Raw genomic sequence first — 18,263 nt, 5'->3', positions numbered from 1 at the left:
AAGAGAGAGTCGAACAGTAACTACAGATGGGACAGAGTCGAGTGATTCATGACAGAGGGTTCAGTGGTCTGAGAAATTTCAGTTTTGTTGTTCCTGAGCGCAGACCTCGAGGCCTCAGGGGGTCGGATTTAAAGACTAGTCTTATTAGTCCTTGCCGCTTGGACAAAATGATTCCCAAGAATTCCAGTTTAAGCTGATAACTACAGGCTGAGGCTAAATAATTATTGTGAGGATGTACACATGCTCTAATGAATTGTTTTTAAACCCACCTGTGGCTCCCGGGAAGACTTTGAACAAATTGCTAAGGGACCACAAAGTATTTAGCTCAAGTCAGCTGAGGATTATCATAATAAAACTGGTAACCTTCATTGAGTTTTCCTGCAGTTGCATTGTGGTTATTTTCATCTAATAGAGCGTAACAGTGACTGCCCACGGCTCTGGTCCCGGAAGTAAATTTCCCACTCATTTTCTCCATTGATGTTTTCAGAAAATCCTTGTAAAATGTGTTCAGCCCGGAACCAGGCCGACAGGCTATGAAATTAATTGTGACCATGAAACATTTGATTCTGAGCAAAATAAAAAAAAACAAGACTGTGTAGATAATTATTTTAAGAGTGAAGAAACTACGCATCCCATAAACCATTGCGAATGATCCCTTTCCAAAGACTTCCACTGCTTCTTGAATGTCATTTTCACCTCTTTGGACTCTTTTCCTCATCTCTAAAATACCGCAACTTGTTAGAAAGGGAAATTATTGCGCTGTGGTGAATGTAAAGTAATGCTGAACCATCCAATATTAACCAACATGATTTTCGCAGTAGCGGTAAACACTTCCATGGTCACAGCGAGCCTCACCAATCGGAGACGTCACTATTACACTTCACATTGTAGGGCAGTGTAGCACTTCTCCATGACATGTTTTTCTTAAAACGCAGTGAATATCACACTAAGTTGATGCTTCTACAGAAGCATATAATATAATTTAACAATCTCGTAGTTTTTGGTAAGTCTACCATGGATGGTTACAATATTATGGCTGATCTCTTATCTTTGAGATGCATTAGCCAAACTAATCTAAACTAAGTGTTTACATTTTTCCACAGCAAAGGTGCCTTGGTTTATTTCCTTTTTTGTATCAAAACTTAGAAAAGACTTTTGGGATTTTTTATTACAGACGTGCTCCTTTTTTGCCTTAAAAAATGACAACCTGCTTCTTTCCTGCAGAAAGTAAAGCAAGTACAATGTTATTTATGAGTATAGAGTCATTATCTCTTCTTCAAGCTTCAGTCCATAAATACTATACTAAAACTAGTTCTTGTTAGGGAAATATTCTGGAATGGACGTTAAATGTGAGTGTGGGAAACTGCACCTTGAATGTTCTTGTTTTGACAAAACTGCATTTTCACTTGAATAATGTTTCCTCTTCCTCTTCCAAGCTATGAGTCATTGCTCTATAAAGCATCTAAAAATATTGCCGGAAGAAAAAGTTGGTAAACTTGTGTCCCGATGTGGCCGAATGGTGCACAGTGTTACAGTATTATCAAATGTCTTGACCTTGAGTTTTACGCTGCGACATTTGGAGACTATTTGCTGCTATCAGGAACAAACAAATGCATGCTAGAAGGAAATAACGACACTGGTGATGACGACGGTCACACTGGGGTTAATGCAGTCTGGCTAAGTCACATTTAACCCCTCATAGCCCTCCTCAGTAGGTCGTTCATTTCTGATTCAGATAGCATATCTTGACCTTGCCCTGTTGGGCTGCCAGGGTTTCGCTCTGTGATGTTGTTCTTTCAATCAGAATATAATTGGATCAGCGGCGGCGATTAGATAAGTGCGATGTATCTGGCTCAAAACAATGATATATATGGTATCAAAGCTGCATGATCTTCTCAAAACCACTCCAACCGTCACTGATCAAGTCCCTCAACGGCCTCGGCTAGACACATTCCACAGTGTTGGCCTGACACAAGCAGTGCCAACACACACACCTTCACATGCCCACTAGTTAAAATCACACACTTTATATACAGGAAAAAAAGAGGGAGAAAGCACTACATAAAGCCGTCTCTTTCTAATCCTCTCACTCAGGTAATTAAAGATACTCACTGCAAACGGACTGAGGCCTCATCCCCCCCCAATCTACAGCTTCTAACTGAAGCCAAGCAGCGTTTACCTCCTGGGTTTGAGTTTAGAGCACTAGGTTCACCAAGTGGTGTTTTGACAACAGCCGAGACTCAACATTCACTGCCGACAGATTAACACAACAAGAGAGCAAATCCAAGCAGCATGAATGAATTAACAAGTTCTCCCACACCCTGAGTTTATGAATGACCAGAAGGTATTAATGACCGAATGAAGAGTGGAATAGATTTATTGGGGAAATTGGAATAAAGTTTATGACACTAAGAGTTACTTGTAATTGATTTTATTGATTAACTAAAAAGCAAAAAAAAAGACAGAAGAGATTCACAAAAACTGTATACAATGAAAAGTTTTTGGATCCGTGTAGAGGAGAGACCGAGAAACTTGCACACTGCCAGTCAGGTAATGGGACACACCTACGGGCCACTCTGTATTTTAATTGCTAAGTGGATGATCTGGGATTATCCCTCATAAAATGTAACTGTCCTGAATAGAAACAAAGATATCTTGTGATCTCTGCGGGATTTAATCTATTGCCATCTCTGCAAAGAAAACAGGCCCGGTGCTTTGCCTATAAACACAGCCGCCTGCCCCACCATCATCACCTAATGGAAGTCACTAGAGGGAATCAGAGGGGGCCTTTCTTATGGAGATGACCCGACCATTAATGCTTTTGACTACACCCCGCAGGCTAAAAACAACCGAGCAAAGTTTCTCTCACCCCTCTGAGAGCCACTGAGAGCTTGCGCTGAACAAATGCGGCAGGGACTCTCCTAAGCATGCATGAATCTTTCTGCATAAATGAAAATCGTTTTACACATGTTAAAATATGATATGCACCATATGTATCTGGCCAAGGTGGATCTTTAGGCATGATTTAGTGAGCACAGAGTTTAAGAGTATGGAGTTTCAAGAGGGAAAAAAAGTATTGTCTTCCTGGGAAATTGATGGGGTTTGTGTTGAGACAACCTCACTTTGCTCACACGCAGTATTGCAGTATTGCAGATATAAGACACCGACACGTGTTGCCAAAATCTGCCACCGATATTTTGATAAAGTGCCGTGAATTTGGAATGCAATGAAAAGATTAATCCAGCCAGGAGGAAGCGTGAATAAATCAACTGTGATGTCAGACACACACGAACAAGCACCCACACACAGTGCATTTCAGCAGGAGGATGTGATAGTTCCTTCGCGGGGTCCAATCTAAAACCACAAAAGCAAGAAATAGCAATGACGTTATCTATTAGCCTCATTCCAAAATCGACATTTGTTTGATCCGGATATTAACACCACATGATGGATTATCTGTTCATTGGGGAAAAAAAGCATAGAGTGATGTGTTTTTTGCTGTGTGTGGTCAAATTTGGAGGATCTTTATGTTATTTTAAGTTATTTAAAAGTATGAAGCAACTGCTATACCTATAAATGGAAAAATCACCCCAAAACAAACAACTAAAAGCAACAGTATGGGTTTGCATGTTGACTTAACAACTATTTTTATGGTGTGAATTTCCAGGAAATGTACAGACACCAGAGAAGCAGAGTAGTTGGTATTGAGGATACATTTTCTTATTTTAAATATATGTGCTTAAAGAGTTACTGGGATAGGGGGTGGTGGGCTGGGCATGAGATTGTAAAAGTGACTTTTTCAATAGTTTTCACTCTTATGACCCAGTCAATTGCAAAGAAACTTCATTTGAGGGTGTCCATGAGAGAATCTTACCAAAAATGGGGTTCCCTGGCTCTAATGTGTGCTTATTTGGCATGCGTTAAAGTCTGGAGCTTCTGGGCTAGTGGTCCGCAGGAGGTGCTTTATAGTGGACGAATGATTGACAGCCCCTCGGTGACATCACTGTACGACAAAAAGAGTCGCTGGGGGAAGAGAAGGCACCAATCAATTGAACCAGTGCAGTGTGGCGCACTGAGCAGAGGCGACGCGGCTCCTCGCACTAGCAGCAACAGGGTCCAACGGAGCGACACTTGGAGTGGAGGGCGCGTATCTCTCTCCAAAAACTTTTTTACGCCAGCGACTTGTTCTCTGTTTGAAGATGTTCAGCCAAGATGCTTTATACTTAGATCGCTCCTGTCTTCGCGAGCCCGCTTCCTCATAGAGCTCACATAACTTTTCTTCTCCTTCGTTCCGTACCGACGGAGACCTATAACCCGAACTTGCATCTGGTGAGAAGTATGTGCGAGAGGCGATCGGCGACGGGCACGGACTCTCTTCGGTCCCCCAAGAAGAAGCAGCGTGGATTAAACACGAATTAATGTGGAATTTAGCGGAGCCCAAAGGTGGAACGACGACCAGACACAGCGCTTCCTCGTCAGGTAAAATACGGCTGATGTTTTATTGAAACTATTAAAAGTATCCCCCAGAAGCTAAGTCTTAATATCAGCAGGTATAAAATAACTTTCTTTGTGGGGGGGAAACTGTATTTTAAAGATGCAACCCGTCACTTCTTCTCCTATGTGGCTTCTGGGGTGTGTGCGTAAAAGTTAAAGCGTTCCCAACTTAAACCTCGGGGAATACGCTAAGAAAGTTTTAAAAAGTTGCGTCTTTGGAGATTGTGATACTCAGATGATATACTTGGTTTATTGATGTCCCCTGTCCCGGGCTACATCTGGCCCTGGTACGCACGTCAGATCTAACACCTGCGAGCCTCTTGAAGTAACTCTATCCCTTATGATTATACATGACCGTCAAAGCCTCTGCAAATAGAGGCTTGCAGCACCGTCTGTGCGCCTTCTCCTGCCGCTGTGTGCCCCTGCTCCTTCTCCTCACCGCATTCTTTCATGCTTCTTCTTGTGATCTTCACAGCTATGCAGACCTGAATTCCCCTTCCTTTCATTTCATTTCTCCAAACATGATTTCTTTTCCTTTCTAACCGGATACCCTTTAAAAAAAAAAAGAAGAAAATCTGAAATCCTCTTTGATTTGTCATTCCCCCTCTGCTTTTTTTTTTTTATTTGTTCTTCTCTTCCACTGCCTCCTCACCTTGATATTTTCATGTTTCTGCTCATGTTAAGATCAATCCTCTGCTTCACTTAGACGCGCTGTATTGCCGACGGGCTTGCTGTCCACAGCCCCCCCCCCCCTCTCCCTCCCTCTTTTTTGTTCTACTTCAAAGTGAAGAGGTGTCTTCCCTTTTTAACCTGCTCTCCTTCAATCATTCCTACTGTATGGAGGGATCACACACAGTTTGGGGAATGCCGCAGTGAAGCCTCCGCCGTGTCTACCTCATGTCAATACCTCAGCGCCAGTGTATTGACAGAAACCAACTTTCTCCACAGGGACTGACTGATCATGGTCGCCGTGGTCCGCTCTTTCATGGTACTGCTGATCGCTCAGGTGTTGCTGGAAGGTGCTACGGGACTTATCCCCGAGGTCGGCCGGAGGAAATACAGCGAGTCCGGGAAGCAGAGCCCCGAGCGGTCGGAGAGCTTCCTCAACGAGTTCGAGCTGCGGCTTCTCAACATGTTTGGACTGAGGCGCAGGCCGACGCCGAGCAAGCAAGCGGTGGTGCCGCAGTACATGGTGGACCTTTACCGCATGCACTCAGCAAACGGAGACCACAGCACTAAACGGCCCAAGAGCATGGGGAAGCACGCAGATAGAGCCGCCAGCAAGGCCAACACGATTAGAAGCTTTCACCATGAAGGTATGTATTAGTGACATACCTTTACCTGTCAGCCGGAGAGCTCATAGCTCTCTCAGACAACCCAAACCTATATTTAAGCATGACTCAGTGCCTCAACACTGAACTCAGTCTTCACTGTTTTATGTATGGTTAGTCATTTACAGGTGACACGCGTCCAAGTTATTTGTGACTCTTAAATAAGTTTTGGGGGGCAGCTGAAAAAGTCACTGATAGGATTTACAAACAAGCATCTCATGCGTAATCAGCCGAAATTAACGTTATATGAAGTGATGCAACCTTTAAGCAAACATTGCCCCTGCGGAGCTGTCACTGGCTTCAGAAACATCAAGGCGCGGTGGTTTCCCTGGGGTAATTTGTTTCTTAATAATTGATGGTGTTTGCGTGGGCTCTGAAAACAGTTTTTCCAGACACGCACCGCAGGAGCAGGATAAAGGGCGGTGTGCCTTCGCACAGGTGATAGTCATCACCCCGTAACTTCAATAACACACGACGTGACATTATACTAACACGCATTATGACAAAGTTATCCTGTCAGACTGAATTCTGAGTCATTTTTTAACAGGGCTGAAATTAGTGCGTGGTGAAGGAGGAGGAGGAGGAGGGCTTGCGCTCCTTATTCTTTCCAAATCACCCCTCTCTCCGCGCTGTGCGCCATTACGCACGTTCCAATAACACCATAATTGCTCACTTAGTTTATATGCTGGGTACCCGCTGATTGTTGAATTCAGTGTTTCAGTTTAATTGCATCTTACGTCCATGGCAACACATGCTGCTCAGATGAATAAGGATCACACACAACGTTTATAGGGCCTGGGTTAAGTGCATTATAGTTCACCAGTCATACACTACGTGTTTATACAAGGTCATTTATTTGGGACAGTGCACGTTAATAAACAGTGCTGTAAATGCACCACAGTTAGCCAACAGGCTATTTCTCATGTGCAAGTGGGTTATTCTAAACTGTCTTAAATAATCCAACAGGTGACATTTAAATACGACTAATGCTTTATTTATATACTATTAAGTTCAAGGAAACAGAGCGCTTCGTCTATTCATAGTGTTATAATGATTTATGTATGATTAAAAAAGATCAAAGCATCTGCTGTTAAACATAAACTGACTGTATCAACCATTCAATCTCCTGCAGCCTATGTTCTGGTTTTTACAATATACAAGTTACTGCGTCCATAGGGGCTCTACACAAAGTTCTTATACAGAGTCTTAAGTGTTTGAGTGGGGAAGTTTCCATCAGGGGTGAGTCAGAGGGGTGGCTGAGTGGTTGCTTGGGTGCTCTCCAGAGGCCGAGTGCAATGACACCCAGTGGCTACATTGACACACTACAAACAAGCCTGGCCCGGGCAGCCAGCCCGAGTGAGTGCTCCCCTGCCCACTACTGGAAACGTCTGCCCATGGCCAGCACACACCTTGACACCACTAGCCATTACAAATGTGTTCAAACTGCGTAAACATGCGCCCCCTGGCTCTTTCATCCTACGCTAACAGAGCTGAAGGATTGTTAGTCTTTGTCAAGCGCTGTTAAATTATTGGCTTTAGTCCAAGCATGTATCTACAGATGTAAGTTCAGCACATCAAAGCTCTAATCATTCATCACATCTCACTGCTGATATTAATTTCACTCAGATAATTAGTTTCACTGCTATCAGTTTTCAAAAATGAGCATTTTTCCGTGCCAAATTGAACATTTCTACTATTACACAGGAAGTGGCTGCCAGAAACAGGTCTGTGATGAATGACCCAACATTAGCCTTTATCTTTTGTTTTGGCATGGAGTGCAAAAAGAAATTAGGAATGTTGATACACTCATATCTGTGGTTCACACGTTTTTGTCAAGCCTAAACTTGTTCACGCAGCCGTTCATCTAAAGGGAGACAGACAGGGAGAAGAGTGAGAGCGCTCCTGCAGAAAGAGACAGAGAAACAAGCGACAGAGGAGACAGAATGAAAAGAGGATTTGGGGCTAAGAGAACAGAGGAAGAAGGAGATTTGGGAAGCTGGGGAAAGGAAGAAAGAGGGGGATTGGGGACAGACCAGAGGGAACGAGAGACGGGGGGCTTTCCCACACCAAATGAGGAGTGATATGCCTAATTGAGGTCTTTGTACCTCTGGAGAGAGGTTTAGGATGAGATGGTGGAATTTCCTAACTGCCTCCTTTGAAAAGGCTCAGAGTTCAAAGTTTGTGTTTATGTTAGCTCACCAAAAAAAGATTAAAAAGTGCGTCTACACATCATCTATGATCTTCATAAAGTGAGAGTTCAAAGTGGCACTGCATTAAAGAAAATTGCAGCTTTTACAAAGATTTCTATCATTCACAGTACAGTCAGGACAGATGTCTTAGATGCACTTTCAGGGATGATAGCATTTCCTGACTTTGAACTGTAAAGAGTTCAAACTGTTGATATCAAACATTGTGCAGCCACATTTTCCTTTGGGGTCTATACATTTTTCTCTAGATCACAATAGATATTACCAGCTTTTAACAATACCATATTTACAAGTGGTATTAGAGCTGGCTCTTCCTGTATATTAGCCTTAACCTAATCAATACTAAACAGGTTTCTATATACTTTTTTGTCTATAAAGATTTTTGATTTCCATGTGCACTTATGGAAATTGTATGCAGCAGTCAGTTCACATCAGGCATGTTTGATCTTATAAATAGATGGAAGCATACTGCTTTCATCTTCTGACATGTAAGCAGGTAAATTTATGAGCATGACACTAATGCTGTTATTACATCGCCATGATAATTTGTCTGCTATTACTCAGTCAAACATGCAAAGTGTTGTGCCTGCATGACAATGCCCCACACCCACTCACTACAAACACGTGGCAGCTTGGCTGACTGCACAAAAAGAAGGCTGCAAGTTGTAAGTGTGTGAGTGGGAGAGGGAGCAAAAGAAACCATGGGAGAAACCATCCTTTCATGGTTTCATACATCATTCCATGCTCACAGGGGAACCATAAAACTGACAAGGCTTTAATCCTAGAAGTTGCTTCCCATTATTGTACCATGCATAACTGCTTTGTTTCATCTTTGGCATGCATTTCACACCCCTATCGTCTTACAATATGTTCGCCTCTTTTTTGTCTTTTGTAGAGTCTATGGAGGCCCTGGCCAGCCTGAAAGGCAAAACAACCCAGCAGTTCTACTTCAACCTCACTTCTATCCCTGATGAGGAGCTAATCACTTCTGCGGAGCTACGCATCTACAGGGATCAGGTCATGGGAGCAGCAGCCCCGAACATCAGCTCCAGAAACAGCACTACTAGCGATAGTGGTCCTGCTGGTGGCTTCCATCGAATCAACATTTATGAGATATTCAGAGTTCCTGCCACTCATGGCAGGGAACCTCTAGCACGTCTGCTGGACACTCGGCTAGTGCAGGACTCTTTAAGCCGCTGGGAGAGCTTTGATGTCAGCCCCGCTGTATCTCAGTGGACCTCCGGCAAAGGCCACAACCATGGCTTCATGGTGGAGGTACTTCACCCAGAGCAAGGGGCGATGGATGGGGAGCATGCTAAGAAGCGTAGTAAGCATGTCAGGGTGAGCCGGTCCCTGCACCAGGACCAGGACTCTTGGCCACAGGCTCGGCCCTTGCTGGTGACGTATGGCCACGACGGCCGCGGGGACTCAGTGCTCCACACACGAGAAAAACGTCAAGCAGCCCTCCGCAAACAACGCAGAAAGCAACAGCACAAGGCAAGCTGCAAGAGGCATGCCCTGTATGTGGACTTCAGTGATGTTGGCTGGAATGAGTGGATAGTGGCACCCCCTGGTTACCACGCCTTTTATTGCCAAGGGGAATGTCCATTCCCCCTTGCAGACCACCTCAATTCTACCAATCATGCCATTGTGCAGACGCTGGTCAACTCAGTCAACTCAAACATCCCCAGAGCGTGTTGTGTGCCCACTGACCTCAGCCCCATCTCCCTGCTCTACCTGGATGAATATGAGAAGGTCATCCTGAAAAACTACCAGGACATGGTTGTGGAGGGATGTGGCTGCCGGTGAGCAACGGACAGTGGGATGGAGAGAAAGCGGGAGTGGGAAAGAAAGACTGAAAGGTTATTATGGACACCCGGTTTCCCAATGAAGACGTTTATTTATATGAAAGATAGACAAAAAAGAGCTATTGTGGAAGAAGAAAAAAAACTATATATGAATATATTTATGTCTACGTAAAGTTGGGAAAAATAAATATTTTAATCAGAGGAATATTCCTTTACTGGTTTTGAAAATGTATTTCTGATGTACATTTCGAAATGGGTGCAATACCACATGAAGTATAATGCTCAGATTTTTATTTTGTATTTATTTCTATTATAACCACTTTATTTGTAAATAAATGTGTATTTATCATGAAAAAAAACACATGGTCATTCCGATTTTCCAACATCAGCTACAGGGAACCTCACTCGCTGTTGATGTATCTGTGACAGGGGCCAACATGAGCGTCTGACATGAACAGGAGGGAGTTTCGAATTCTGACAGAAATTAGCTGCAAAAATATAACACATGGCAAGAGGCTCACACTGCACTGATTGCAAACCAAGCATTGAACTCTTTTGGTAAATGTAACTGGAAACCAACAACAACAGAAGCGAAACGAGGAAAGTGACGGGGGCAGGTCAGGGTGCCACTGGTGTAATGAACTGTAGTAGGGCGTAGGGTCACGGGACGGGAGTGACAAGTTACAAGCTCACAAATGTGATAGACTCCCAGGGGAGGATTAGAAAAACACCAGAGCATGTTTTCATGCAGCACATCTCACTGCAAAGATCCATGGGAAGGAACTTCCAAAAGCTAGCTTGTTTTTTCAGTTCCGAACCAATATTACAGATTTTTCTTTTTTTAAAGAAAAACTACAGCATTTCTGAAAGAGGTCTGACAGGGCACAAGGTTTACTTATCATGAGATTTGAGAATGAAAGATTGCGAACTATGGCAGCCAGACAACAGACCTTCAGCAAGAACAGAGCCTACTGACACTTTAATTATTTAAGACAAACAAACACACACCTGCACCTGTCCACACGCTGCACATGCTCAAACAGATTCTGCTCCACTTTGGCTGCCTTCCTTTGTCATTTCTCAGTCATAAGGCGTTGATGTGTTTTGGGCTGAAAGATAAAACAAAAACAAGGTATATTTCACTCTGAAGCAGCAGATAATGAATTGCAACAGAAACAATACCAAAGATTGACACAAAAAAAAAGCTAAAGAGTCACATTTTAGTCACTAAGACAGTTGGAATAGCTGGCTGGCTAAAACAATACATATGACATGTTGTGATAAGACAGTTTGAAGTGTTAACACCTGAGTCAATAGCATTATTCTGCAGTGTTTGCAGTGGAAACAATATAATAGGTTAGACCCAAACTGCCCTAGAAAAAGACATCAAAATTCATAATGCAGCCACAATAGCAGATCAGATAATGAGAGGGAGAAGAGAAACATAGACCAAGAGTTCTGTCTGACTGCGTTTTCTGCTGTGTTTGCATTAGAAAGGACTTGGAGGGATCACAAGGCAGCTCAAAATGCTCTAAATAGAATGTTTTTTATGTGAGCGCACATTGGGACCGTGGAATGTTGGTTTTCAATCTCAGACACATGCATACGCTTGCATGGAAAACCAACATGGTTGTTTTTTCAATCATCTATTCAAGGGTTTCCTGGTGGGCTTTTTCTCTTCAAAAACAAATGTGCATTGAACAAAGATACGCTTGTTACTTATATAGGAAATGTAAATCAAAACATTTCGGAGGAGCCATGAGACTTTATTCACGGGCAGTAAAAACACTGAAATGTCCCATTTTTTTCGCGGGCCTCAGATCGCGTCTGTTTACTCATTCTTATCCTCCAAGGGTGTGCAGCACCAGTTTACTCCAGATGATGCAACGATCCAATTATTTCATTCTCTCCCAACATGCACACAAAAGATCCACATACACACACATGCACCTCCTCCTTTCCTACCACAGCTCAGTTTCAATCTTCTGCATGTGTTATTTTATTCTACCTTGCATCTCCACCCCCCTTGGTCCCATCTGGTGTCCATTTCTCCTCTGCGGATCCCACCATACCACAGCCCCGCATATGGGCTGCACATACCTCTGTCAGTAGCAGCACCGTTTTAATGGACTTCGGGGGGAAGTCACTTCACTGGCAGACTTAATTAACATTTGATAAAAAAATCTTTAGACCCTCCCCCGCCCCCCCACACACAAAAAAATAAGAAATTGCCAAGAGTTTCTGGAGTGGCGTGGGGGATATTTTTCGCATAAAAAAAGTGTGAGATTTAGTGGTTTTCCTTTATAGTTCCAGTCCATAAACCTTTCATTGGGTTGGGTGGAAATACTGCTCACTGGGAGGGTGACACATGGGAAGCATGGCTGAAACGCCCCTCCCGCACCCCATCCAAGCTGAACTGGGTTCCATTTGTACTGTGAGTTGGCCAGTGTTCTTCCGAAAATCTGGGGTTTCTTGTTTTAGAGCCACATTACTATCAGGCAGCTCCTCAGGGACCACTCCTTAACTTCTCACTAAGAACAGGGGTCAGGGGTCAAAGTAATAAGGACCTATTATCTCCACCATTACTGACTGACTTCCAGGCTCATCACGTCATCACAGGCTAGTGGCTTCAAGTGTGGTCAACCACTGGTTGGGAAAGAGAACATATTTGTTTTGCAGGATCCATTCTGTTTATCCTACGTGCACAAAATGGATTGTAAAAAATTATTTAAAGACATGAAAGAATTCACGATGAGCTAAAAAAAAAAGAAAAAACAAGTCTGTGTGTGACTGTGTACTCCACGATTTAGTTATAAAAGCGAAATTGAGAGATATGTGTTCTTGGCAAAGTCCTCTTCACCTGCTACACAGACCTCTGCAGAGTCACTCTCCGAAAACAGATTCCCCCCTTCCTTCTCCGTGAACATCTGGTAAATCAGTTAAAGGTGTCCTTCGCTCTTTGTTTACGCACAAACACACAACAGAGCAGCCGCACGGCTGATGAGCATAACACTGGAAGCTGGGCTCGACTAGCGTGGCAGGGCGCATTCGTTTTGTTTGGTGCGCAGAAAACCACACCAAAACTATCTGCAGCTCCAAACAACCCAAATCATAAGGGTTGTAAAATCATATTTCCAGATTTCTGGCTGGCCCAGAATTGGAAAGTATGTGGCATTCCATGTATCTTTGATGAAACAGAGGACTTGGTCGCTATGGGAGATCTCAGTTAGCTCGGTGCCAAAGTGGGACACGAAAATGTAGAGGAGTGAGGAGAGACAGGGGCCACTTTAGAGTCTTTTCTAACTTCGGATCTTTTCTCCTTCATGTGCGGCACACGCTAATTTTAGAGGTGGTGCACATGGTGTTTTTTCTGTATTCCGAGAACAGCCAGCGAGATGACGTCCAGCATAGCTATGACTGTGGCATCTGTGCTGCAGCTCTGAACACATCAAACAGTCGGGCGTCCACAGATTCAGGAGCAGAGCAAATATGGAAATAACTTTTCCAGAATGACTGCGAATTCGATAGTACTTTTACATATATACAGTCTTAGCCTTTCATTTGTCCACATGCACATGTCTGCAAGACAGTGCAAACACAAATTAAAGCATACCTGTGAGCACAGAAGTTTGGACCTTTTTTAATGTTGGTTCATTCAGACAACAAAATGGTTGTAGTAAATGACAGCAACATTACTAAATACAATTAGTACCTTGCTTTTTAAATATGCACTGCTACTACCATTAGTGTAACAACTAATCATCCCTGCAATCACAGTGGAGTTGGCCTGGAGTGACATGCTGAAATCATTAAGTCTGGCTCGGGCTCAATGGAAGAGACCATAATATGGCCTTATATTCACAGCAGAATAGTCTTACTGTTCAGCTATGGAAGAGTTAAAAAGCTGTCTTATAATACTCTCGAGAACAAGGCAATGAAACCTTAGAAGATGGACAAGAACTTAGGCCAAACACTTTTTATTGATGAGCGATGGGGGGCAGCAGCAGGGGGAACAACCTCATGACATGAGAGCTTTTCACAGTGACACAGTGGATACAGTGCGCAGCTCTCGCACTATCCTGTTCTCTATCGCTGTTTTGATTGCAGTAAATAATATGAAATACAGTGAGAGAAAATACTGGGGGATTTTGGTACATTTTCCTTTCCTCTTATTTTCACTGTTAATCTGTAATGAAAAAGTCCACTTTGTGGACTAACACATTTCCACAGAGGGTACAGGAAGGAGTTCCATGTGGACCACATATGGGCTTTCTAAAACTGGCTTGAGGATGGATTTGCCTCTAGACACTGATCTAAGGTCAGTGTCATGTTTACTCCTCTGATGGTTACAGTTAGGTTTGGGTGGGGGGAGGGTGAACCGAACTGATCCTGGAACCTTGCCGAAGGGCGTCTTCTACACCCTGAGCTTGAAAGGGGCTGTGTGGTTATGGGAGCGGCCTCCATCTTTGTAGCAGGAAGTGAAGAGATCAATCACAGGGAGCTACATGACATCTCCCAGCATGCCTGTTAAATAAATGTCAATCTCTGCCACAGTAAATCTCACGCATTACCACGCATATGACTTCAAATCAGCAGTCTTCTCTCGGAGCTGGCAGTGATAAAGAATCCCTCATCTATTTTGTCTGATGACAGATCGTAGATAAAAGCTCATAATACACAGTTAATAATGTCAGATAGCTACAATATTTCACACACACACTCCATTTCTCTTATGCATACACACATACCAGTCTACATTAATAAATATTTTTCGTTTTATAATGCAAGTATAAAATGTTTATGTTTACAGGATCTTTTAATCATCAGTAACCAGTAGGTGGCAACAACCTATCTCTAAAACTGTCTGGATGACACTAGGAAGTCCCTTGAAGTGCTCCAGGTGTGGAACCCAGTCCACCAGGCATCAGTAGATCTTCAAATATAAAAAGAGACCTGTTATTGAGTTGGGGGCCTCACTCGGTGGTCTATGAGAACAAGCTGGTGCAGAATCTTTTGTACTTACAGCAGATTACCAGGGGGCTGCTTCCAGATGCAGTGCACCAGGGGAAAACAGACTGTCCTTCCCTGGGTGGTACAGGACAAATCCACTCCCCACACTTTTCTCATTAGCGTAATAAGCTTTGTATAAACCACTGGGTTGCCATTGTCAAGGACACACGCACCATCTATCCATCCATCCGTCCATCCAGTACATCTGTCATACATCTCTGTGCTGATGTAGTGCAGGTTGGAAAATGTTGAAATGCGATGCTTGCGAACACTTTTGGTCCAAATTGTATGTTGACAGTATGTGCTTTGTTTTATTAAAATTGCTGTTTCGAATCGTGCATTGTGTATAGTACTTTTCTAAAATATATCAAATTTAAAGGTGTACAGTACAATACAGTGCACATCTCTGTACACCAAAAGGAACATTAATGCTGGAAAAATGGGAGAGACCGGAAAAGCAAAATATTATGTATTGTTTTGTAACGCTATATGTATAATGGCACAAGGGGAAAATAATTTTCCATTTGCAGCACTTATATTCAAAGCAGGCTTCATCAACCTGATTGCAGAGGGAGATGAGAGAAGCCTGTTTATGTAAAGAGCAGGTCCACAACCTGAGGGCCCCAGCCAGCTCTGCTACGGGGTGTAACTCACACTCCTTCACCCCGCTCTCCCACAGCCTGTCAGTGGCATGGCAAAGTCTGCCTCACCATGCTTCCTGTGACTCACTTCCTGTCCCAGCCCTGCACCTGCACTCCCCTGGGTGATGTCATGGCAGGTTTTCCTTTTGGTGTCGCACTGCTGAGCACACTCCCCATCTGGCATAATGCGCGTATGCATGCGCGTGTGTTTGTGTGTGTACATCTATTAGCATTATATAGCACAGACATCAGTCAATGGAGGTGCAGTGAATGTGGCCCTTCATAGATTTAGTGATGACCTCTTCAGTGACATAAAGACTTTGACTGCAAAGTAGACACATCAAAACAGACAGGTGAGGACGAGGATAGTGCTAGATGGAACATTGACTCATTCCCAAAGCGGAATAATTGTGATTCTTTTTCTCCTTTTCTTCTTTCTTCTGTGACATATAAATATGTCCTTTTGTTGCCTCCTTGTGTTTATGCATTCAATTACTTGAATCCCACTGAAAATCCTTCCTGAGCTTCACGTAATGAAAACTTGACCTTTGTGAGAAAGGAGTAGTTCTGTTTTCCAGTGAGGAGAAACAACCTCTAGATGTCCTCAATATCTGTAGGAATAATTACAGTAGGCCTTTCTACCATTGGTGACCGCAGTGAAAATGATAGATGGAGGGGAACACACTACTTGGACAGACCCATGAGTAAATGGAAATATTGTATGAGAATGAGTGCATACTTTTTTCCCTTATCCTGGGCCGTAAGAAGTAATGTTTTTTTAACCAAACCAACCATTTTTTTGCTCTTTTCCCCTCAGATTGAAGACAAGTATGTACGTGAACAGGCAGGAAATGCCTCACAGGTCCGGTCAGCAGAGGAGAAACCCGTTAGAGGTCAAGGGTCGCAAGAAGAAGGCAGCAGCCTTGTATCAATTGTCATTTCCTTTTCTGGTACATTCACAGACCTCTTGCTAGTTTCACTCCTTTATAGAGTGTGTTGTAGATCATTAGTTTTTGCTAGCTCCCTGTTGACAACATTGGTTGCTGTACTGGTTGTCTGTGAGAAACTTAGCGCTGTGTCCTCTGGTTTGGTGTCTGTGACACATCCATCTAGCTCTGATCCTGATAGATGGTACAGACCAAAAAGAGGCAAGAGTGCAAGAGCAAAGAAAGACTCAGACCCAATCTGGTTTTCTTTGACATCCACATAACTCCCTCATGACTGGACTCATATCAAGTATATTCATTGCCGGTTTAGGACAAAGCAGTCTTGGTGAAAGTTTAGTTGTCATGCACTGTGGTTATCTAGTATCCACAGTCATGACAGTGGAAATTGATAAAGTATACTTAGAAATGTATTTTCCTCATTAGAATGGGCAGCATTTACAGAGCCACAGTTTACCAACATTCAGGGGTTGACTGAATCTCTGTACTGTCACTGTGCAAACAGCGGGCGTTCTGTTGACTGGGACATAAAATAGTGCTGTTGGGTTTTGGGTTTCCAGAGTGGGATCAGGGCTGCAGTATATTGAGTCCATGTGGGGAGTGCGTTTTTAATCTGAGCCTTACCCACAGTCCTTCCTGTTTCTAATTTGGTGCTGCAGTGGTTTTGTCCCGAGGCCAAAAGCCTCTCTTCCACAGAGTGTCTATTTCCTCTGAAGTGAATAGTAGCAGGTGTGCTGGCCTGAGATCCCTTGGAGAAGTCTGCTTATGAATGGCCCACATCTCAGTCTTTCTCACCTGTCTTTGTTTTCTTTCTTCTTCCTTTCATTCTTATTTTCCATTCTGTCTCCCATTCTTTCTCTCTTCTTCACATACTTTCTTTCTTTCCTTGTTGTTATGTCTTCACCACTGTGCGGTCACTCCTATGTCTCGCTCATCTCTCCTGTTTTTCTTTTATTCATACCCTTTGCTCTCTTTTCTTCCTTCAAGATCAAGGTGTAGTACTTTGATAAGTCATAAAGCAGAAGCTTATGCTGATGAAAACAATAAAATACCACACCAAGAACAAGGGCAACGCAATCACTTATCAACACAGCCAGACATCGGACATAACAAATCACATACAACAGTGAAACTGTCAAAACATCCAAATTAGGTTTAGAACTCGGTTTATTGAAATTGCCTTTGTTGCGCCAGACAAAATACCACAAATCCTTTCGCAGTAAGAACCATTACTAAACTGAGTAAATTTAACTTAGACAATTACAAATGTATACTCAAAGCAGACATCCCCTAAATAATGAATACAGACATATGCAGAAAGAGGAGCAGGACAATGTGTCTGTGTGAGTGAAAGACTTAATCTTCCACATGCTATCATGAGGCCAGTCTGATAGCTGAGAACTCATCCAATCTGTGAGCAGAGGAGACATGCTGTCACGCTGTTTCAAGGAGGCACTGCGATTGGAATTAACCTATAGTGACCTTCACTCCTCCTCCCCCCTTGCCCAAAACACACTCCCTAATGAGTTGGGCTTGAAAGGGTGCAGCCTTTGTTGTAAGGCAAATAAATCCTATCAGAGCAAAGTCATATTCTCACTCATCTCTGAGAAAAACGAGGCAAAAGAAATCATGTTGGTTGCCAATGATTTGTAATTTAACACAGGGTGAAATGCAGCTGCAAGGCCATTAAGAAAATGAGAGTCTAACAAAAGGGTTGCTTAACTGAAACACATGAACTCTTAATGATGTTTGTGTTCGTTCAACTTTGCTTCCACATCATTTGCCAAAGTACACTTTGGTGTAAAGATAATGTGCTTGCAAATTCTGT

At 43.1% G+C, this 18,263-nt stretch overlaps 1 protein-coding gene across 1 annotated transcript; it reads left to right on the top strand.

Moving 5' to 3' along the window:
- Nucleotides 1-3,996: 3,996 nt before the first annotated feature.
- On the top strand, nt 3,997-9,987 carry bmp2b (bone morphogenetic protein 2b). The gene is made up of 3 exons (XM_035143277.1): nt 3,997-4,479; nt 5,443-5,810; nt 8,928-9,987. The coding sequence occupies exons 2-3, from the start codon at nt 5,456-5,458 to the stop codon at nt 9,839-9,841; spliced, it is 1,269 nt and encodes a 422-aa protein (XP_034999168.1). The 5' UTR covers nt 3,997-4,479; nt 5,443-5,455; the 3' UTR covers nt 9,842-9,987.
- Nucleotides 9,988-18,263: the final 8,276 nt, after the last annotated feature.

This window comes from Hippoglossus stenolepis, chromosome 20 (genome assembly GCF_022539355.2).
Source record: "Hippoglossus stenolepis isolate QCI-W04-F060 chromosome 20, HSTE1.2, whole genome shotgun sequence".
NCBI lineage: Eukaryota > Metazoa > Chordata > Actinopteri > Pleuronectiformes > Pleuronectidae > Hippoglossus > Hippoglossus stenolepis.
This window is presented reverse-complemented; position numbering and strand designations above follow the sequence as displayed.

Bases quoted from the DNA above. Each gene is read 5' to 3' on its own strand.
- bmp2b (XM_035143277.1), top strand. From the start codon at position 5,456: ATGGTCGCCGTGGTCCGCTCTTTCATGGTACTGCTGATCGCTCAGGTG. The intron at 5,811-8,927 runs GTATGTATTAGT...TGTCTTTTGTAG, and splicing joins TAGAAGCTTTCACCATGAAG to AGTCTATGGAGGCCCTGGCC.